At 41.5% G+C, this 19,024-nt stretch overlaps 1 protein-coding gene across 4 annotated transcripts; it reads right to left on the bottom strand.

Annotated features, from left to right (window-relative positions):
* Nucleotides 1-1,104: 1,104 nt before the first annotated feature.
* On the bottom strand, nt 1,105-13,780 carry misp (mitotic spindle positioning). Of its 4 annotated transcripts, none has more exons than XM_078946800.1 (6): nt 13,645-13,780; nt 9,293-11,155; nt 4,992-5,185; nt 4,846-4,884; nt 4,011-4,073; nt 1,105-1,815 (listed from the first exon to the last, which is right to left on the bottom strand). In XM_078946800.1, the coding sequence occupies exons 2-6, from the start codon at nt 11,040-11,042 to the stop codon at nt 1,729-1,731; spliced, it is 2,133 nt and encodes a 710-aa protein (XP_078802926.1). In that variant the 5' UTR covers nt 11,043-11,155; nt 13,645-13,780; the 3' UTR covers nt 1,105-1,728. The 4 variants fall into 4 exon arrangements, with proteins under 4 accessions (XP_078802926.1, XP_078802925.1, XP_078802927.1 ...); XM_078946799.1 differs by lacking the exon at nt 4,011-4,073 and adding an exon at nt 2,518-2,606; XM_078946801.1 differs by lacking the exons at nt 4,011-4,073; nt 13,645-13,780 and adding exons at nt 2,518-2,606; nt 8,131-8,314 and having other exon boundaries at nt 9,293-9,456.
* Nucleotides 13,781-19,024: the final 5,244 nt, after the last annotated feature.

Here is a 19,024-nt window from a genome sequence, read left to right as displayed (position 1 = left end):
TCTGAACCTTTTTTCTTCAATGATTTGTTGTGATCCTGTGGGCGTGCTCTTTTCCAGTGACTGAACCGCACCTGCACCTCCTCCTGATCAAACACATGCACTTCCTCCTGATCACACACCTGTCCCTCCTCCTGATCACACACCTGCACCTCCTCCTGATCACACACCTGCACCTCCTCCTGATCACACACCTGCACCTCCTCCTGATCACACACCTGCACCTCCTCCTGATCACACACCTGCACCTCCTCCTGATCACACACCTGCACCTCCTCCTGATCACACACCTGTCCCTCCTCCTGATCACACACCTGCCCCTCCTCCTGATCACACACCTGCACCTCCTCCTGATCACACACCTGCCCCTCCTCCTGATCACACACCTGCACCTCCTCCTGATCACACACCTGCTCATCCTCCTGATCACACACCTGCACCTCCTCCTGATCACACACCTGTCCCTCCTCCTGATCACACACCTGCACCTCCTCCTGATCACACACCTGCTCATCCTCCTGATCACACACCTGCCCCTCCTCCTGATCACACACCTGCCCCTCCTCCTGATCACACACCTGCCCCTCCTCCTGATCACACACCTGTCCCTCCTCCTGATCACACACCTGCACCTCCTCCTGATCACACACCTGCACCTCATCAGCCACTCTACATATTCTTCAGATGGACCTCCAGCCGACACCAGACTATCGTTCACCTCTGGTAACAATGTTGACAGCTTTAGCAGAGCCGAAAGTTATTCTTATGTGCTCTGATCCTCCCATCCTGCCTCTCTGCCTCTATCTCTCTCACTCCACCAGTTTAAAATGAAAATTTGCTACCCACAAAGCCGTGTCCACATTTGGATTCCACCTTCCACCCACCTGCCATAACACTAGTTTTGTGGGCAAAGGTGTTAAAACAGGATCGACAAGAGACCTCCACAGTTATTGAGAACATTTCTCTACTTTTTTTCTCTACTTTTTTGAAAGAAACTTCTTCACTACAATTTCCTCCTCTTCTATCTGCTGTGTAGAACATTGTTCAGCCTTCTGTTTCTTGTAATAAATAAATACAATGTTCTACAAATGACAAGAGCAGATTGAGTTAATCTCTTAAAAATGTGTCATTTATTTCAAACAGTTTTTAATGTTCAGATATTAAGTGACATTAAAATTAAATATTTAAACAATATTTAAGAGTTCAGACTTTGTAAAGCTAATAAAAGCAATCAGCAACAAGAGTCAGTGTTGTCCCATCAAAAGGCCTTTAACCTAACATCTTTCATACATCAACCAAATAATGAATTTGATTCTGTTGATGAAAAAACAGTGGTGTATGACCTGATCTTTGTTAAAGCAAGCAATCAAGCAATTTGAAATACGTAATAAACAGCAGTTTTTTTACAAGCATCGCATCCAAGCTTGTTCAAAACAGCAGAGCACATGAACAAAATAAAAGTTTGAAATCAGTGGCAAAAATTATTTCTGCTGGTTACAACCTCTAAAAAAGCTCATTTCATTTTCTCAAACAACAGAACACATTAAAGACATTTGTTTTACTTCTTCAGTTTTTTCTTTAGGTTTGTTTTGCTGCAGAACAGCTCAACCTTCTGTGGCCATGTATGATGCCACAAGTGTGTAGTTTTAGGGCCAAGAGGTGTGAGTGTGCACCCCAAAAGTATTGGCTTCAGATGCAGCTGTCTCCACTCAGTGTTTTTGGACAGACTCTTTACTTCTCCTTGTTGGTGAACACGCCAGCCTCCCAACGCAGAGCTTGCCGGTTTTTTTGTCGAACAACTCTTGTGGACTCAATGACCTGGAAACAGATGCAGCAGCACAAACATGTCAGGGGACAAAGTCACACAACGGTAATTAGCCTAAGGTAGCAACGCATTGGAAGAATGGACTTCAGCTATGTTCTTAAAGACCCACTGTAATGCAAACAGTGTTTGAACATGTTTTTGAATACTGTAAACCTGAATGGGTTCAGTGAACTCAAGATTTATGAAGAAACTGATTGCATAATATACATTATATTGAATCAATAACTTTTAAAAATATTTTTGTTTTACTGAATTAGCATATTTTTAATACATTACTTGATTAACTCAAAACCATGAATATATTCAGTCATTATCTAAAACCCATAATGTCCCTTTTGGCTTAACCCGGCCACTCGTAGGCAAAGGCGGGGGACGTCCTGGACAGGTCGCCCGTCTGTCACAGGGTCAGAATCACACACCCATGTGTGCCCACGTTCACATCTAGGGACAATTTAGAGTGACCAATTATCCCTTGGGCTATCTTAGATGACCCCCCCTTCCATTGACGTGTTCTCCCTACCATGACAAAGGTGGATAAAGGTGGAAAGATTTCATGTAATCCATGGACACCAGTGAAGATCATGTTGGACACGGCTCTTGAGGCCTGGATTCTGACCACCCTGCTCTAAAGTGTCCCTAGGTATGTGTGTGGGAGTGATGGTATTCGTTACATGACCGTGAAGTCAGCCACGTACTGAGAAGATTCTTCAAGATACAGTGGAGCATTGGTTAGTGCTCTCGCCTCAGAGCAAGAAGACTCCAGTTCAAGTCCCCACTGGAGGATCTGAAACAAACAACCAACAGGGCTTTCTGAGTGGAGTTTGCATGTTCTCCCCGTGAACAAGTGGGTTTTCTCTGGTGGACTCCTGGCTTCCTCCCCCATCCAGAAAAACATTCTTCATAGGTTAACCCCATGGTTCTAACTTTTTCTCTTGTTCCCCCCTTTGGTGGAGGAAAACATGTTCACCCCCCCATCGCGAAAAAACTGTGACAAAATAAGCCAAATATGTTCAACTTTACTACCATATCAAAATCTCAAACATTCAACAAGTCCCGCCCCTTTAACTGTCTCCACCAATCATTCTTGAAGGCTCAATCACATGTCATCAGTCTGACCAATCAGACTCCACCCTGAGGATGAACTTTCCAGCACAGACAATCACTGAATTCTGGCCGGGTGTGGAGAGGGAGCATCCACTCATTGGGCAGAAGGCTGTGGGCATTCTGCTTCCATTCGCTACATCCCATGTTTGTGAGATAGGCTTTTCTGCTGTTGCCACTTTGAAAACAAAGAACAGATCTTGGCTCAGTATTGAGCATGACTTGAGAGTTGCAGTAACAAACCTGCAACCTCGTTTTTAACCCTTGTGCTATCTTAGATGACCCCCCCCCCCCCCTTCCATTGACGTGTTCTCCCTACCATGACAAAGGTGGATAAAGGTGGAAAGATTTCATGTAATCCATGGACACCAGTGAAGATCACAAATCATTGAAGAAAAAAGGTTCAGAGCACTGTCTAGTGGGTCTAGATGACCCCACTCCCAATGTCAAAGGGCCTAGGATAGGACAAGGGTTACAAGATGTGCAGCCCAAAGCAGACACATTGCAGCCATTAACACAACTTTTTGTTTTAGTTATGGTTGTTAAAAAGTATTTTTTTCTAGTCTCTAGCAGCAAGAATGTTTGAGATTTTGATATGGTAGTAAAGTTGAACATATTTGGCTTATTTTGTCACAGTTTTTTCGCGATGGGGGGGTGAACATGTTTTCCTCCACCAAAGGGGGGAACAAGAGAAAAAGTTAGAACCATGGGGTTAACCTATGAAGAATGTTTTTCTGGATGGGGGAGGAAGCCAGGAGTCCACCAGAGAAAACCCACTTGTTCACGGGGAGAACATGCAAACTCCACTCAGAAAGCCCTGTTGGTTGTTTGTTTCAGATCCTCCAGTGGGGACTTGAACTGGAGTCTTCTTGCTCTGAGGCAAGAGCACTAACCAATGCTCCACTGTATCTTGAAGAATCTTCTCAGTACGTGGCTGACTTCACGGTCATGTAACGAATACCATCACTCCCACACACATACCTAGGGACACTTTAGAGCAGGGTGGTCAGAATCCAGGCCTCAAGAGCCGTGTCCAACATGTTCTCCAACCAACCTGCCATTAAAACTACTCAGTAGCTAAACACACCTGATCCATCCAGGCAATCAGCAGTAGATTTCTGGAAAACCAGCAGGAGGTTGGCCTGGAGACCTAGAGTTGGACATCTTTGCTTTAGAGCAGTGCTTCTCAAATAGTGGGGCGCACCAATGCGATAACGGGTGGGCACGCACTAGTAGCGGTTTTAGGCACACCTGGGTCCTTTAGGCTGGAGTGCCTACGAATGCAAACTCCACACTGAACGGTTTCAACCGGGATTTGAACAAGGACTTTCTCACTTTCTCTGCGCTACCATGCTAGAGAACATATAAAAAAATCAACTTCAAACTGTGTTACCTAGTATTGCTTTATTCAAATTGAGGTGCATCAGGAGCAGAGGAAAAATGCAAATTGAAAAGCTCTCAGTTTTTAAGTAGAAAACACACAAACAGTGCAAAACATTTCACTTCCACAATCATCCTTCCAGACTCATTTAGCTGGGGATTGGGTCTCCCTCCTCTGCTCCATTCTGATGCATCTACTTGAGTGAGGGGCTGTATATTAGCCTAAGAGAGTGTAAACAAAGGGATGATGGGAAAGAAGCAGAGGCTTACTTCTGCCCCCACAGTCCCGCCCACAACTCAGAGGTGACTTTTTCATGAACTCCTGCTGCTCTGCAGAAACTATGTCCCAGAAAACGACACAGATTTTTGGGTTTTTGCTAAAAACTGTATCATCATCATTAAAAGACCACCAGGAACACTCTGAAAATAGATCAAAAGATGATCAGAATGGGACTTTGAAGATCAGCAGTGCTGGTGTTTGTAGTTTTCAGTCAAGGACCAGTTTTGAAACCTTTAGGGTCAATGTGAACGGCAGTCTGCACCTTGTTGTTAATGTTGTCAACCAGCAGGATCCCTCCATACTGAAAAACACAGATACAGATGGTCATGACCACAGGTGCTGCTGCTCTTCATGTCTTCTCCTGAACTACAAAGAAAGAAGCTGAGCGACAAATGAGGCAACACTCACTGAGCTTTCTTCCAACCTCAGCTTGGCTTGATGCCCCTCAAAGTCCTGCACTGGAATCTCGGTCAGACTTTGCAGACTTGGTGGAACCTGCTGGACCCTGGAGGAGGTTGTCCAACGCTGATGGGCATTGGAGGAATCGGAGGTCACATGGCCAGAAGGACAGGCAGATGAGGAGGAAAAACTTACTAGTTTTTCTGAATCATACAAAAAAAGAAAAGAAAAGAAACATCTTTTGAATGAAAAATTAGCCATTTAAAATACAAATGTTTCTGCTATGTCTGACATATTGTTTATATATTTCCACATTTAATGAAATAATGTCTTCTTCTACATCCCAATGTTCACAGAGCCTTCCAGCTGTTTTTAAAGTTGTTTGAATAACTGAGTTCACAAAGTTAGTGTGAGGAGTGGTTTCTGAATTCCACTGTAATCTGTGTAAACCTGTGAATAGACTCATGTCCTCCACAGTGGCAAAACACCTGTTCACATCACAGAAGAGGCACATGATTTCCCGTTAGAGAGATTTGTTTGGTGACAATATCTAAATGTAGTTTAAGAATGCTGTAAGAAGCTGTTCATTGTCAGGTAGTACAAGAGATAGGAGCTGTTTTCTAGAATCATTGAAATGTTGGCACAAAACTGCACTCTATAAACGATCTTCTTTCCTCAGACACTGAACTGAACTTTGCTCCTGATGGTTATAGGTTGGCTGTGGCTGCAAAGCGCTCTTGGCCTTCTCTGAAGGTAAAGCGCTACATGTAAACGCCATTTACCTTTTGGCGGCCTTCTTTTAGGTGGCTCCACAGCAAATACCCCCCACCCCCATCTAACCCTCTCCTCTACATCATCTTCACTTGCCACACAGCGAAAAAAAAAAAAAGGAACTGTGCAAAGATAAAAAAACTGAAAATAAAAGAAATGCTACAAGTAAAAAGAAACACTGCTGCAAATAAAAAAACAACGCAAACAAAAAAGCCACACAAATTTTGATTGCATAACAGCACCAAATATTTAGCTAAGCCATGTAACACCGGGTTGGAAGGTAAACTGGCGGGTGCCGGTCTATTGTTAGCTTCGGGTAACGCAGAGAAACCAGTGTGCAGAAAGACACTAAGACGAGGAGAATGAAGTTCTGCAGCTGGTCTGACCCCAGACGAAGGACAACAGGTACTGAGAGCCTGCAAGCAAAACATCAGAGTGGAAACAACTGACAGCTAAATAAAGAATAAATAAATTTATACTGTATTCATCCCTCAATGGGGAAATTCTTCTCCGCATTTGACCCATCCCCTGGGGGAGCGGTGAGCTGCAGCTGAACCGCGCTCGGGAGGCAGTAGTGTTAAGGGCCTTGCCTAAGGACCCCCACTGGGTGATGTTAACTGCTCGCCATTGATATGGCGGGAATCGAACCCTGGATTCCTGCATGGTAGCTTACCAACCTTACCAACCGAGCCACCCAGCCACTATACTTCCAGCAGTTACTTACTGTGGGGGTGGTTGTTGTTTTTCATCATGCAATTATCGTGCCCACAATAATCTAAGCTGTGGGGAGCATTTGGATAAATATGAAGTTGTTTATTTTGTATTTCCACTTCATTTCATTTCTTTTTATTTCTGGGTGAGTGTAATCCAGTGCCTGAGCATTGTTTGACTGTTTGCTCTTGTTTGGCATTAGCCTGGTTGCTATTACCTACCTTAATAACATAATATTATGAGCTATTAGTACATGACATTGCTTATTGTGAAGGAAATTGTTTTAGTATTATCATTGCTTAAATGTATTTGGTTAAATGTATGTTTAAATGTTAACTCAGATTGACCTTTTTACCTCTTCTAAAAACAGTTGTGTTTGTTCATCTGCTTCTCTTCCCCAGCCAGGAAGAGGGGGTTTTACAACACTGTCCTCAGCTGATAAGGAATACTGTTTGAACTTAGAATCCAACCAAAAGGGTCATTTGACGACACCCCCTAATGAACTTTTCTCTTTGTCTTGAAAATGTTACCTCCTTCTTGTGTTCTTAATAAAAGCAGCACGAGGAGAGGCAGACCTTGGAGAAGAGAAACGTGGTAGACATTTTCTGTCACTCTTGCTCCTCTCCCTCCTGCATGAGAAACTTGAATCTTGTTGTTACGCCCCCTTTGTGTCTAGGGGTGCTAGGGGGGGCATAACATAAAAAAGTAACGGTTTGGCTACCAAATTTGACCGTAACAAAAAGCACCAAACGAATGTCTCCATAAAATAACCAAAATATTTACAAATAAACAAACAATCCAGCAATAACTAAAAGTGAAGCTAAAAGGCTTCAGGGTGAACCCAGGCCAAAATAACAAACAAAACCCCAACTAACTGAAACATGTAATCTTACCTGTAAATGAAAGGAAAGGGAAATAAATGACAAAACTCTAACCTCCCTAACCTAACAAAAACAGGAGAAAACATGTACTAAACAAAATGGCGGTTCACCCCTACAGCTTCACTTAAATAACTATAAACCAAAAGACTAATCAGAGTGGGCACAAACAATACAAACTACAAAGAACTACGAATACAAAATACTAAAGTGCAACACACAACTAAACAAGAGGTGAAATCAAAACCAAAATGGAGAAGAGGGCCAAGCTGCAGTGGAGACTGTTGCAGCAAGGCTCCCTTCCCCACGGTGTGGAGGTCCAAGTGGTGGCTTTAAAGGCTGCCTCCACCAGCTGGTCCGATTGGGAGGCCACGCCCTTTCCACCACACCTGAAATTAATCACAAACAAAGACATACAAACCCAAAGCTCCACACAAAACACAAGTCCCACTCTGATACAGAAATAATACACAAAACACAGAACAAAACAAAACCAAATACGGCCACAGCCGTAACACTTGTTGTGGTCTATTGTTTACACTTGTGTTTTTCTTTAATGTCTAGATGCATTTATCTGACATTTATGTACTGATAATTCAAAAACTACATAGTAAGAGTACACAAATCTATGTGAGGAGATACTTGTATTAACAGATGAGGCGTTTTATTACAAAAACAGAAAGCAGCCACTATTGTTTTTCATGCCATGCTGTAAACCGTGCAATAGGGGGAGCATGGCACTTGTAAAGCGCTGCTGGCTGCGTGGGCAGCGTTCGAGAAGCGCGCACCACAGGAAAACACTGCTGCCTTAGTGGGCTCGGATCCATCGGGCGGGAAATGTGGCAGGACAGCTGTGTCAGAAGGGGCGAGTCCAAATCGAGGAGGCACGGGGGAGGCCTCAATTAACCCTCCAGTGGGCCGGAGTGGTCTTCTGCCGGGGACTTGACGTGCCATGAGGCAAGTAGCGACTTTCTGATGACAGACAGAATTTGCGCTCAAGTCACGCATGAGCCGTGCCCAAAAAACACAGCCATGAATAAAGAATGGTACCAAAACACCCTGCACAGTAACTTCTCCCAACAATCCAACAACGGTTTGGTGACCAACAATACATTTTCCAGCACTATGGAGCACTGTGCCATAAGGCAAAAGGGAAAACTAAGTGGCTCGGGGACATTGACATTTTGGGTCCATGTCCTGGAAACTCCCCACATCTTGATCCCATTGAGAATTTGTGGTCAATCCTCTAATTTGGTAAAGATAAAGGTTCTTAGGTCTGCAGGATCTTTTAGAATGTTATTCCTGCCATCCATAACTCTCTACAGCCGGATCATCCAGACTGTGGATGTAGATCGTTCTCTGTCTGCATTGATCTGGATCTTCACCTTAATGAGTCTTTAGCAAGTTTCCGTGTTTCCAAAAGGTTTTTTAAAAATAGGTTTTAATAAATTGATATTCAAAACATTTCTAGCTCTATAAAATACTTTGACCACAAAAACGGATTTTCGCCATGGTAGATCCATCAACCAAAAGACTCCCCCGCTCAGAGACTTGGTCTCAATGGGGTTTCTCAGTAACAACAGGCTATGTTGGGTCTCCTTCTTGAAACCAGCCTTTAGTTTCTGCGTCATATGTGTGTCTGTTAACAGACATTTGTCCTGGAAAGCAGGTTTCTCAAGTGCAGCTCAAAGAAAATCCTTGTGGTTTTGTGCTGTTTGTCCAGTTTCATCCAGGAACCTTAAACAGGGTTTTTACTGTGACAGCATTGAAGTGGGATCAAAGTTGATGCTGAATGACTAAAACAATTCTGCAGTTCCTGACAAAAGACCACAAACGAATTACACATCTAGACACAGCTTTCCTAACTACAGTGATTGTAATGGAAGTCATCAGTAAAGCAAAGAATACAGACATTTGGACGTGGAGCTTGAGGAGAAGCGGATCACTTACCCTTGTTTGGTTGGGGGTAGAACTGTCTGACAGCCATCATGTTTGCCGTTTCCACCAGAGAAGCTGGAGACAGGAGTTGTTGGCGGATCACTTTTCTGGACTCCATCATCTCTTTTAGTTCTTGTTCTCGTTTTAGAACCTCTTGGATCTCTTTCTTAATTAAGTTTAGAGGTGCCGGTCCCCTAGAGTCTGATTCACAGTGAGGTGTTGACTTTAGGGATGGAAATGAAGGGAGATAGGGCGCTGAGGTAAAATAGGGAGCTGGGTCTTTTTGAAAGCACATTGCGTTCCAGACCTCACTATCACCTTCAGAACGGGAGGAAGCAGCAACATTTGATCGACAGAACTTTGATTCTTCATGATGACGATGTGGACAGCAAGGAAATGGGAAACTGTCACCTGTTCCAGATTCCACCTGTGGCTTATCTTCAGTTTCTATGTTATCAGTCCTGTCAGCATTTCCCCTTAAGGGACTTTGCTCTGGAATTTCATGGTGTTGATGATCCTGCTCCTCTAGATTCTGCGTGTCATTCTCTTTTTTAAGGTTTTGACCAACAAATTTAGTGTCTCTGGGGGAAAGATAGGATGATGAACATTTACTTTTCATTTCAGCCTCCTCTCCTGGACTGTTGTTGTCCAGTTCAGAAGAACGTTGCAGGTTCTCTTCCTTTAGTAATAAGATCTCCTTTCCAGTGGGACTTCCATTAAGCAATGCAGATTTATGAGTTGTAAACAGGTTCAGGTTACTTGTGAGGCGACCGTCCTCCTGTTCGGATGTCAGCCTGTGGCGCCTCTCAAGCTCATCAGGTCTGCTCAGACTTGTCTGCGGCCTCTTCTGCTGGTTCAGCTGATCTTCTTCCGTTGCTGCTAAATTTGGGCTGATTTTCCCTGTGCTTTGCTCCTCCTGTCTTTGCGATAGAGGAACATTAAGATTGGACCGCAGTGCTAAAACCTGAGGGAACTTTGTGGACCTATCAGGGCTGAGAGGAGCTTTCAAATTCTCCTGCTCCATGTTCAGAAAGTGCTTCCTGATAGTTTTGAAGTTGGTCTGATATTTCTCCGTGGTCTCTGGCTGGGTGGGTTGACAGGGTTTTGTTCTGGAGGACTGGAGGACAGTCCTGTAGGTTTCTGTACACTGGCTCAGATTTCCCTCCAGGCGTGTCGTCTGGGCTAGAATCTTTCTTGGTGCCTGACTACGAATGATTTCTTTTCGGAGCTGCATTTCCTCTGTCTCACAGATCACTTCAATGCAGATGCATGGATCTATTTTGTACTGTAAATCTTCTTTGTCCACAGAAAATAGAGTTTGAGGCTTTTTGATGCCGTTGTAGGCCTGCAGTTTGAATCCAGTCTCCTCCTTCAGTGTGGCAAGGTAAGTCTGCCGCTGAGATGATACCATCCAAGACTCGTTTTGCTTCGCTTCCGGACTCATGGGATCCTCTACAAAAGAATAGAACCCACACCGGAGGCTTGAAGAGCTGCTGGGACATTCAACGCTACCGGAACTGCTAAGATGATATTTATCAGAATCATCTGTGTTCCCATTTTGCAAAATGGAAACATGGCTGGTCTGAGCCAATCTGTCCAGGGAACTTTCCCTCTTAAATGAAGATTCCACAAGAGAGGAGTTACTGCTGCTAGAGGTGCTGCAGTTGAGAGGGTAGGCAGGAAAAGTCATCCTCTGAAGGTCTGAAGGTCTCAGGATGGGGGACAGAGGTTTCAGTATCCACCTTTTGGGGGTGCTGTTCATGACTGTAGGGGGATTTAGCAGGAAAACAAGGCTTCTGATGGAAAAGGATCATGAACAGAACTCTAAAGTCTCTGAAATCTCTTAATATCCAGATGATGATTTACTGAGAGATTCTGAAACAACAGAGAGGAGGAAACGTTACTATGACAACATGAGAGAAACATCCAAACTGCAGCAGGTGGAAGGAAAAAAGAAACAACCAAAGGCGGTGACACTATGAGAATTACATGGTAACAACTGCAGGAGAAGATTTTAATTCTGTTACAAGAGGAAGCAAGTCTTGATGGGAGTATGGCTAATATGTAAAAAAAACACACAACAGAGATCAAAGAAAGATTCTTATGTTAGTGGAGGTCATAGTAGTCATGTTGGTTTTGTCCATCCATTCTTCCATTTTCTGAAGCTACTTAGTCCCTTTTGGGGTCACAGTATTTCCTTGTCAATCTGTCACAGGGCTATTATTATTATCATTGTATTATGTAATTCATTATGGAATATAACAAACCACAAACATTATTCTACATTGCTGTTTAAACAGTCTAAATACTCAAGAACAGATATGAAAAAAGAAACACAAAAGAAGCTTCAGTTGAATAAGGGAATATACAGTTTATAGTATATTTCTTCTTTTATTTTATGGTGGGAGAGTGGTTCGCTCGTGCCTCACAGCAAGAAGGCCCCCGGTTCAAGTCCCGGCTGGGGGACCTGAACCAGAACATCAATGGGGGACCTTTCTGTGTGGAGTTTGCATGTTCTCCCCGTGCATGTGTGGGTTTTCTCCGGGGTCTCCAGCATCCTCCCACCGTCCAAAAACATGCTTCATAGGTTAATTGGTTACTCTAAATTGTGTGAGAGTGTGTGTGTGATTGCGGACACTCTGCCCAGCAGCCCCGTGACCCCAAAAGGGAATAAATGGAAGAAGATGAATGAAAAAGTATATTTCTTGAACTGTCTACTCAACCAAACGATAAGAGAACATTTTAAAAACACGTTTATAAAAAGGTTTATTGTGTGCTTTACTCACCTGAGAGAAACAGAAATAGATTTTCATTTTTTTCCTTATCAATTTATGGATTTATTGATAACATTGTAAAGAGCATTTAACCCTTGTGCTATTCTAGGCACTTTAATGTTGGGAGTTGGGTCATCTAGACCCACTAGACAGAGCTCTGAACCTTTTTTCTTCAATGATTTGTGATCTTCACTGGTGTCCATGGATCACATGAAATCTTTCCACCTTTATCCACCTTTGTCATGGTAGGGAGAACACCTCAATGGAAGGGGGGGTCATAGGATAGCACAAGGGTTTCACCTTCTGTTTGGCAGATCATTTGCTGTAACAGTGATTCCTGGCAATAAACCTTTTCTGTTGGGAAGCTCGATTATTTCCACCTGAAATGATGCCACACGGGTAAGAAGCAGGTGTGGAATGGGTGAAGGAGCTGAGTATGTGGCTTCTACCCGTTCAGTTTTTGTCTCATTTGTCTTTTTTTTAACCAGCTCCTGGTGGTCATTTGAGGAACTGCAACATGTGATACTTCTGAGTCTGCTTGAAATTTGGTAAATGGAAGCTGGAGACTTGGTTGACAGAAGTTTTGCTCTAAACAAAAGTGTGTCAGGATCTGTCTTAAGCTCAACAGAAAGAATGTTCTGGAGGTTTGGACCATCCACTAAGAAGTAATGGTCACTCCTCTCCTCAGACAGGAAAAGACCAACACTTCTCTGAAGACACAACACTACTGTTAAAGTCTCTCGCCTCTTTGAAGACTCTACCAAAGTTTTTGTCAGGTGAGGAGTTCAAACATGCAGCAGAGAAGCCGATTAGTGAATTTGTTGGGAGGCTGGTTTTCCAGCCAGACATGCTTTTGCTTCTAGCATTAAATGCAAATATTAGCTTTTGTAGAAATGAACTGTTACAACAATTTTTGATTTTTTTAAAAAAAAAATGTAGTTTGACCAAAATGACTAACTTTTAAATTTCAACCCCAAACTGTCAGAGAAGAAACTTCCAGAAAGCTGAAACGGCTGAAAGTTTATCTACGGTGTATCTACTAAGAATTATAGCCAAAGAAACACGTTTTTACATAAAAAAAAAACAAAACAAATAACAGGAAAATAGAAATGTGCAAAATAAATGCAAATACCGTTTTTCTTCATGTGTATTAAACCAATGGAGCCCTGAAACTGGAGCAGCTGTGAGATTTTTGATCAACCTCTTCAGGCCAGAGGCTTTGAGATGTTTGAGGTTTCTTTCTATTTTGAAAAACCAAAATTGAAAGAGCTAAATGAGTCTGACAGCAAATGATACATTTAATTTTAGGGAGATCACACGTCACTGTTTCTTTTAGGAGTGAACAATATTCACCACATATAAACACTGAACTGCAGTTCAGGGAGTTTTGCTGGTATACATTTCTGCTGCTTGGTTGCAACAGCCAACATGTTATGTTAGTTTTAAAATAGTTAAAAAAAATGGCTACCATAAAGAATGAGATCCCAAAAGCAGCCTAAATTCCTCCGGATACATTGGACCTGTCATTATTCTGGAGGTCTATAACCTCTTTCACTTAGGATCATTATCAGAAGGAAAATTTAGACGTACCCCACGTCTTCCGGCGTTTTTCCAACTCTTGATGGTTACAAGAAAAGTTTTTATCATAAACAACTTATAAAGCATAAACATGAGCTCGTTCCTAACCCGGGTCACAAGAACGTTGGTTTGATGGAGAAGACCAACGGTACGAGTGGATCATCAGAGACAAAGCTGCAGTTTGGAGTCTGACAGATAAGGGTCAAGAGGCGTCTGCTGCCAGCTGATAAGCCCTGCTGGTTCACTACCGGCAGGCTGACTGGTCCACACACTACCAAGATGTCCAGTTCATAAATCCTGCAAGATATGTCTATGATCCGATAATACCAACGTCTCCAAAAATGTGTCAAACCCTCATGTACTTGATTGACATGGCATCAAATGTTTGGATTGGAGAGTTAAACCCCCAAACTGAGGGCGGCGGCTCACTGCTCTTCCAGAGAAGGACTTAGATGCAGAGAATCCATTTCACCACACTGTGGACAAATGGTGGGACTTCAGCTTGGCTTCTATTCCAACCATCGACGTAACACACAGTTGTCTGATTATAGTATTTTTCTTTTGTAAAACACAGAATGATTTGGAGTTTTTTGCATCAAAGGTTGAGTTTATTTTTAGGTTGAAACGAAATTAAATGAAAGTCGAAAAATGTCTATTGATGCTAAAATTACTTTAATTAAATTGAATCCTGTTTGAGTGAAACCAGCCTCTAACTTCCTGTCAGCAGCACCAGAACAGGTCACTAATGTAGCTTAATTCTACTGACTCTTAAGATCTCATCCCGCCACAAACCCCACCCAGTACTACCATCACGTCCACTCAGTGATGTGTGGCTCCAGTATCAAAGCTGTGTTGTTTCCTTTGATTCTTTACCTCTAAGGGTAGGGAAAATATTTTAAACTGGTGTTTTAAGATGGTTTGACTGTCTGCTTTGAGTCAAAGTTTCAATCTCAATTTACATTAAAACATTTTTTAAACCTATCTGTAATGCAGTCCTTCATCTCCCACACTCACTTCCTGGTCTTCCTCCACTGGAAGAAACATGCGATGTTAGCAGATTTCTGTTCTCTATTGCCTGTTTTGTTGTCATAGAACTTCTTCTTCTGCTCTTTAGCATGCCGAGAAGATTGGTTTGCTTGAGCATGATCAAGTGAGAGGCTGTCATGTCATTTTTGGACATATTTCCTGTACCCACCTTCATTGGTGGTTAAGAACCCAAAAATCAGATCAACTGGGAGTCTAGGATGTCTGCCAACAAGTACGGTGTGAAAGCAGCTGTGTGGTGTTGAGTACAGTTATAGGAATGGCACGCCTGTTAGTGCTGTTAAAGTAAAAAAAAAAATAATCTGAAAAAAAGAAAAATCCATGCGACACACCAGCATCCTCACCTCATGTAGATGCCCTTTGCTACCGCAGGCAGCCCGTATTCACCTGTAAGGGCAGATAAGGGTCACCTTTGCTCGTTCGCGCCTTACACTTTGGGTTGTTCCTCCAAAGACCCGAGCTGACAGTCAACTATGAGGCCAGAACACTGGAAACATTACTAAATAGGCTAATTTTTCTATTCCTCTACACTTTTTTCTGCTGTGTTGAAAGTCTTCTAACCACCTTGGTCACTTCATGGTTTTTTTGGTAATTGTACTGGGAAAGTACTTAGAGGACCAACTCTTTACATTATTAGTACAATAAATCTAATGAGGTTTATTAAATTACTTAGTTAACACATCTACAAGCATTATTATTATTAGGATCTTTTTAAGATGCTAACGATACATTTATTGGCATTATAGATGCCTAACAAATGTCTCAGTGTTAATAAGCTTAATAAGATTTATTAACAACTTTTGTTAACAAATTAAGAAGTATTATTAATGTTTGGGTTTTTAGTAAGACATTTATTAGCATTATAGATGTCTCATAAGTGTTAATAAGCTTAAAAGTTTGATTAACTAACTTAACAAATTAATAGGCTTTATTAATGTGTCAGATGCTAGTAAGATATTTATTAGCATTATAGATGTCTTGCAAATACCTGAAAGTGTTAATAACATTTATTAACATCTAAAGTCAGATGACTTAGATGACCGAAGGCAATAAACAAAATGAGTTATATCACTAGAGGAGACGTCACGTGGTTCCTCATGGGAGGAGAGCACCGCCATCTTGGTGAGGTCAAGTCACTACTGCAGTGAATGCATGTGAACACATTTTTTCCAAAATTCCAGCTCATTGTGCGGGTTTCAACTGACAAAATAAGATAAATTAATCCATGAAGGAGGAAGGCATAACATTTCACAGGTAAGTACTATAATTTTTTCTTTTAATGCTGCAGGGGCTTCATTAATAGAACACATGTTGACAAGTATGATGCTGCAGGGCTGTTATCAACATGCTGCATGATGTACGGAGAATTTGCTGTCGACATAAATGTATATTTTATTGTGTTAAACCTATATACAGCATACTAGGACTAGGCTATTATAGTAATATAGATTTAAACATTTCTGACTCAGTGACTGAACTTTTCTTGCAGGTTTCCAATGAATTCAGACTTAAGGAAAAAGTGGGCCTTAGCTATCAAAAGAGCTAACCCAGATGGATCACTGTGGTACCAACTAGTAATACAGTCTGGCTATGTTCAAAATATTTTGTGGAAACACATTTTGATGAGAGGCCAGACTGTTTGCTTGAAACCAGACACCAGAACATCTGTGTTACACAAATTGATCACTCACATGAATCAGTAAATCTATTGTTTTTCTTTTTTTTTTAAGGGTAAATCTGTTGTTAACTTTTGGACTTATTTTTGATTTATTATTATTATTGACTTATGTATATTCTTTCTCTTTTGGCTTTTCCCATCAGGGGTCGCCACAGCGAATCATCGTTTTCCACCTCACTCTATCATGGACATCTTCTACCCTAACGTTAGCCAACTTCATGTCCTCTGTTAAGACATCCATGTATCTCCTCTTTGGCCGTCCTCTTGCCCTCCTGCCAGGCAGCTCCATCTCCAACATCCTTCTACCAATATATCCACTATCCCTCCTCTGAACATGTCCAAACCATCTCAGTCTGGCTTCTCTGACTTTGTCGCTAACACAGGCAACATGAGCCGTTGTGTGTTTCCAAATGTGTTTCCACATTGACTTATGTATATGTTGTTATTATTTATTATTTTTATTGACTATTGATTTTTTATTATTATTATTTTTTATTGATTCATTATTATCATTATTGACTTACTATTTACTTATTGTTGGGCTTATCTAAATAATTTAAATTAAATATCAAAGAGGTCTAAAACTTCTAAATGTTTAGAAATCATCTTTAAAAATTCTTTGTAATAATTTTTTAAATAATAAGAAGTCCGTCAACAATGCATTTTTCATTAAAGTTTGAGCTTTTAAGGCTTACTGTTTCTCTTATTTAACAGCAACAAATGATGCATGTATGTATAATATAATATATGTATATATTATATATTTATATATATGTATAAATATAAAGAAATATGAATGTATATGAATCATATAAAAGCTACTTAGATGCCACTAAAGGTATGGAGTCCTACACTGTTCATAATTAAATAAATAAATATTTAATTAAATAAATAAATATGACCTCATGCAAATTCACAATCAACCAATAAATCTCTCATAAATATTTGAAAAGATCATGAAATTGTGAAAAACCTGCATACTGATTTTATATAAGCCATTATATTATTCAATATATTTCATTTTGCTTTAAAAACCTGTTCATTATTTTAAAACAGCATTTTAAAATATTCATTTTTAATCATGTTGAATATTATTATAATTCTGTCTTCTTTTTTCAGAAGCTTGTAGTTCAAAATCAATATTTTCCAAAGTAGCTTTGTTTATATTTCATGTTGCTGTTTTTCACAATGACTGATTTATTTCATGAAGAGCTTTTTCAGGAGAATGACTCTATCTGTCAATCAGTGAAAGTGGGCGGGATCTAAACGCTCATTGGCTCATCCATGGAAATCGACTCATATTCCTCGATACCCGCTCAGCGGTGTTCCAGTCAGAGAGATGACATATTTCAGCGATATCCGCGAGGCTTTGCTGACATTAGAGATCAAATAGAGACAATCTGTCTGCTGCAGAAGATGCAAACATGGACAACTCTGTTTTTGTAGTTTGAGGGTTTGTGTGAACCAAACCACTGAGGAGCTCCGGTCGTCCACGTCTAGAAGTCCCCCGTTGAAACACTCCTCATTCTCACGCCATTCTCTCAGAGCTCACATCGTGCCTTGTCAGCTGGCAGGACCAACAGACTCAGACCAGGCAGCTGCGCAAAACGGAACAAGCCTGCTCGGGCCTCCTGAACCTTATGATATTTTTCTATTTTCAATGAGACAATGATTATAACCAGGTCCTCTGGTTTTATTTTCCCTTCTCGGGGAAAATGTTGAACCTTTCCTGCGATGACGTTTCTGACTGTGGTCGGAAAACGCAGCGGAGATCCGGGGTTTGATTTGGGTTTCACTTTCCCCGTTCAGACGCTTCCAGAGCGGGTTAAAAGAACCAGTCTCTACACTTGGAGGAAACCTTTTTTTACTATTACTTTTCCAGGGAACTGAGCAACAGACCCTTAACTTGCGCTCACACACACACTCTTGCGCTGCCTGGGCGCTCTTTACACGCAATTTAAGACGTAGTTTGACTGCAGGACCTGAAGCAGAGACTCTCTGGGATGATCATATGAACTCAAACATGGAAACATTTTTATCATGTGGAACTATTCAAAATAAATAAACCTGATCTTTTAACACTCCCTGTGCATTGTGCATTCATGCATTGTTTATGAGATAAGCACAAGCAATGGCTCCATGTGGCTATCAGGCTAAAATATTAGCTGGTAGCTCCTCCCACACGCGGCCTGTTGCGTTCATGGAACTCCAGTTCATAGAAGTTTTGTGGAACTCCAACAACCACTCATCCTAACTTAGGCCACTACTAGATGTTAATGAGAAGATGAAAACCGCCGAACTGACAACAAAATCGCCTGAATTATGCACACTTGCCCAAAGCCACTTTTATCCTCAAATTTAAAACCAAAACTGCCCAATTTCGTGTAACAACGTGGATGTGTTGAGGTGCATACTCCCCCTAGTGTTGAGGAGTGAGCATCGCGCCGTCACGTTTGCTGAAGCATCTTCGATCGATGTAGTCAGGGTGCTGCTGCTCATGTCTGAGTAAAGAAGTAGCCAATCACAAAAGTGTCTCCGACTCGTCTAGTTTGATTGACAGACAGACCCATTCTCCTGAAAAATCTCTTCATGAAATAAATCAGTCATTGTGAAAAACAGCAACATGAAATAAAAACGAAGCTACTTTGGTAAATATTGATTTTGAAATCC

The sequence above is a fragment of the Oryzias latipes genome, chromosome 5, assembly GCF_053564925.1.
Source record: "Oryzias latipes strain Hd-rR chromosome 5, Olatipes_Hd-rR_3.1".
Taxonomy (NCBI): Eukaryota; Metazoa; Chordata; class Actinopteri; order Beloniformes; family Adrianichthyidae; genus Oryzias; species Oryzias latipes.
This window is presented reverse-complemented; position numbering and strand designations above follow the sequence as displayed.

Coding starts and splice junctions, on each gene's coding strand:
- misp (XM_078946799.1), bottom strand. CDS start 11,042: ATGAACAGCACCCCCAAAAGGTGGATACTGAAACCTCTGTCCCCCATC. Junction 4,885..4,991: donor TGAGGTTGGAAGAAAGCTCA/GTGAGTGTTGCC, acceptor TGTGTTTTTCAG/TATGGAGGGATCCTGCTGGT. Junction 2,607..4,845: donor TTGACAACATTAACAACAAG/GTGCAGACTGCC, acceptor TGTTTGTTTCAG/ATCCTCCAGTGGGGACTTGA.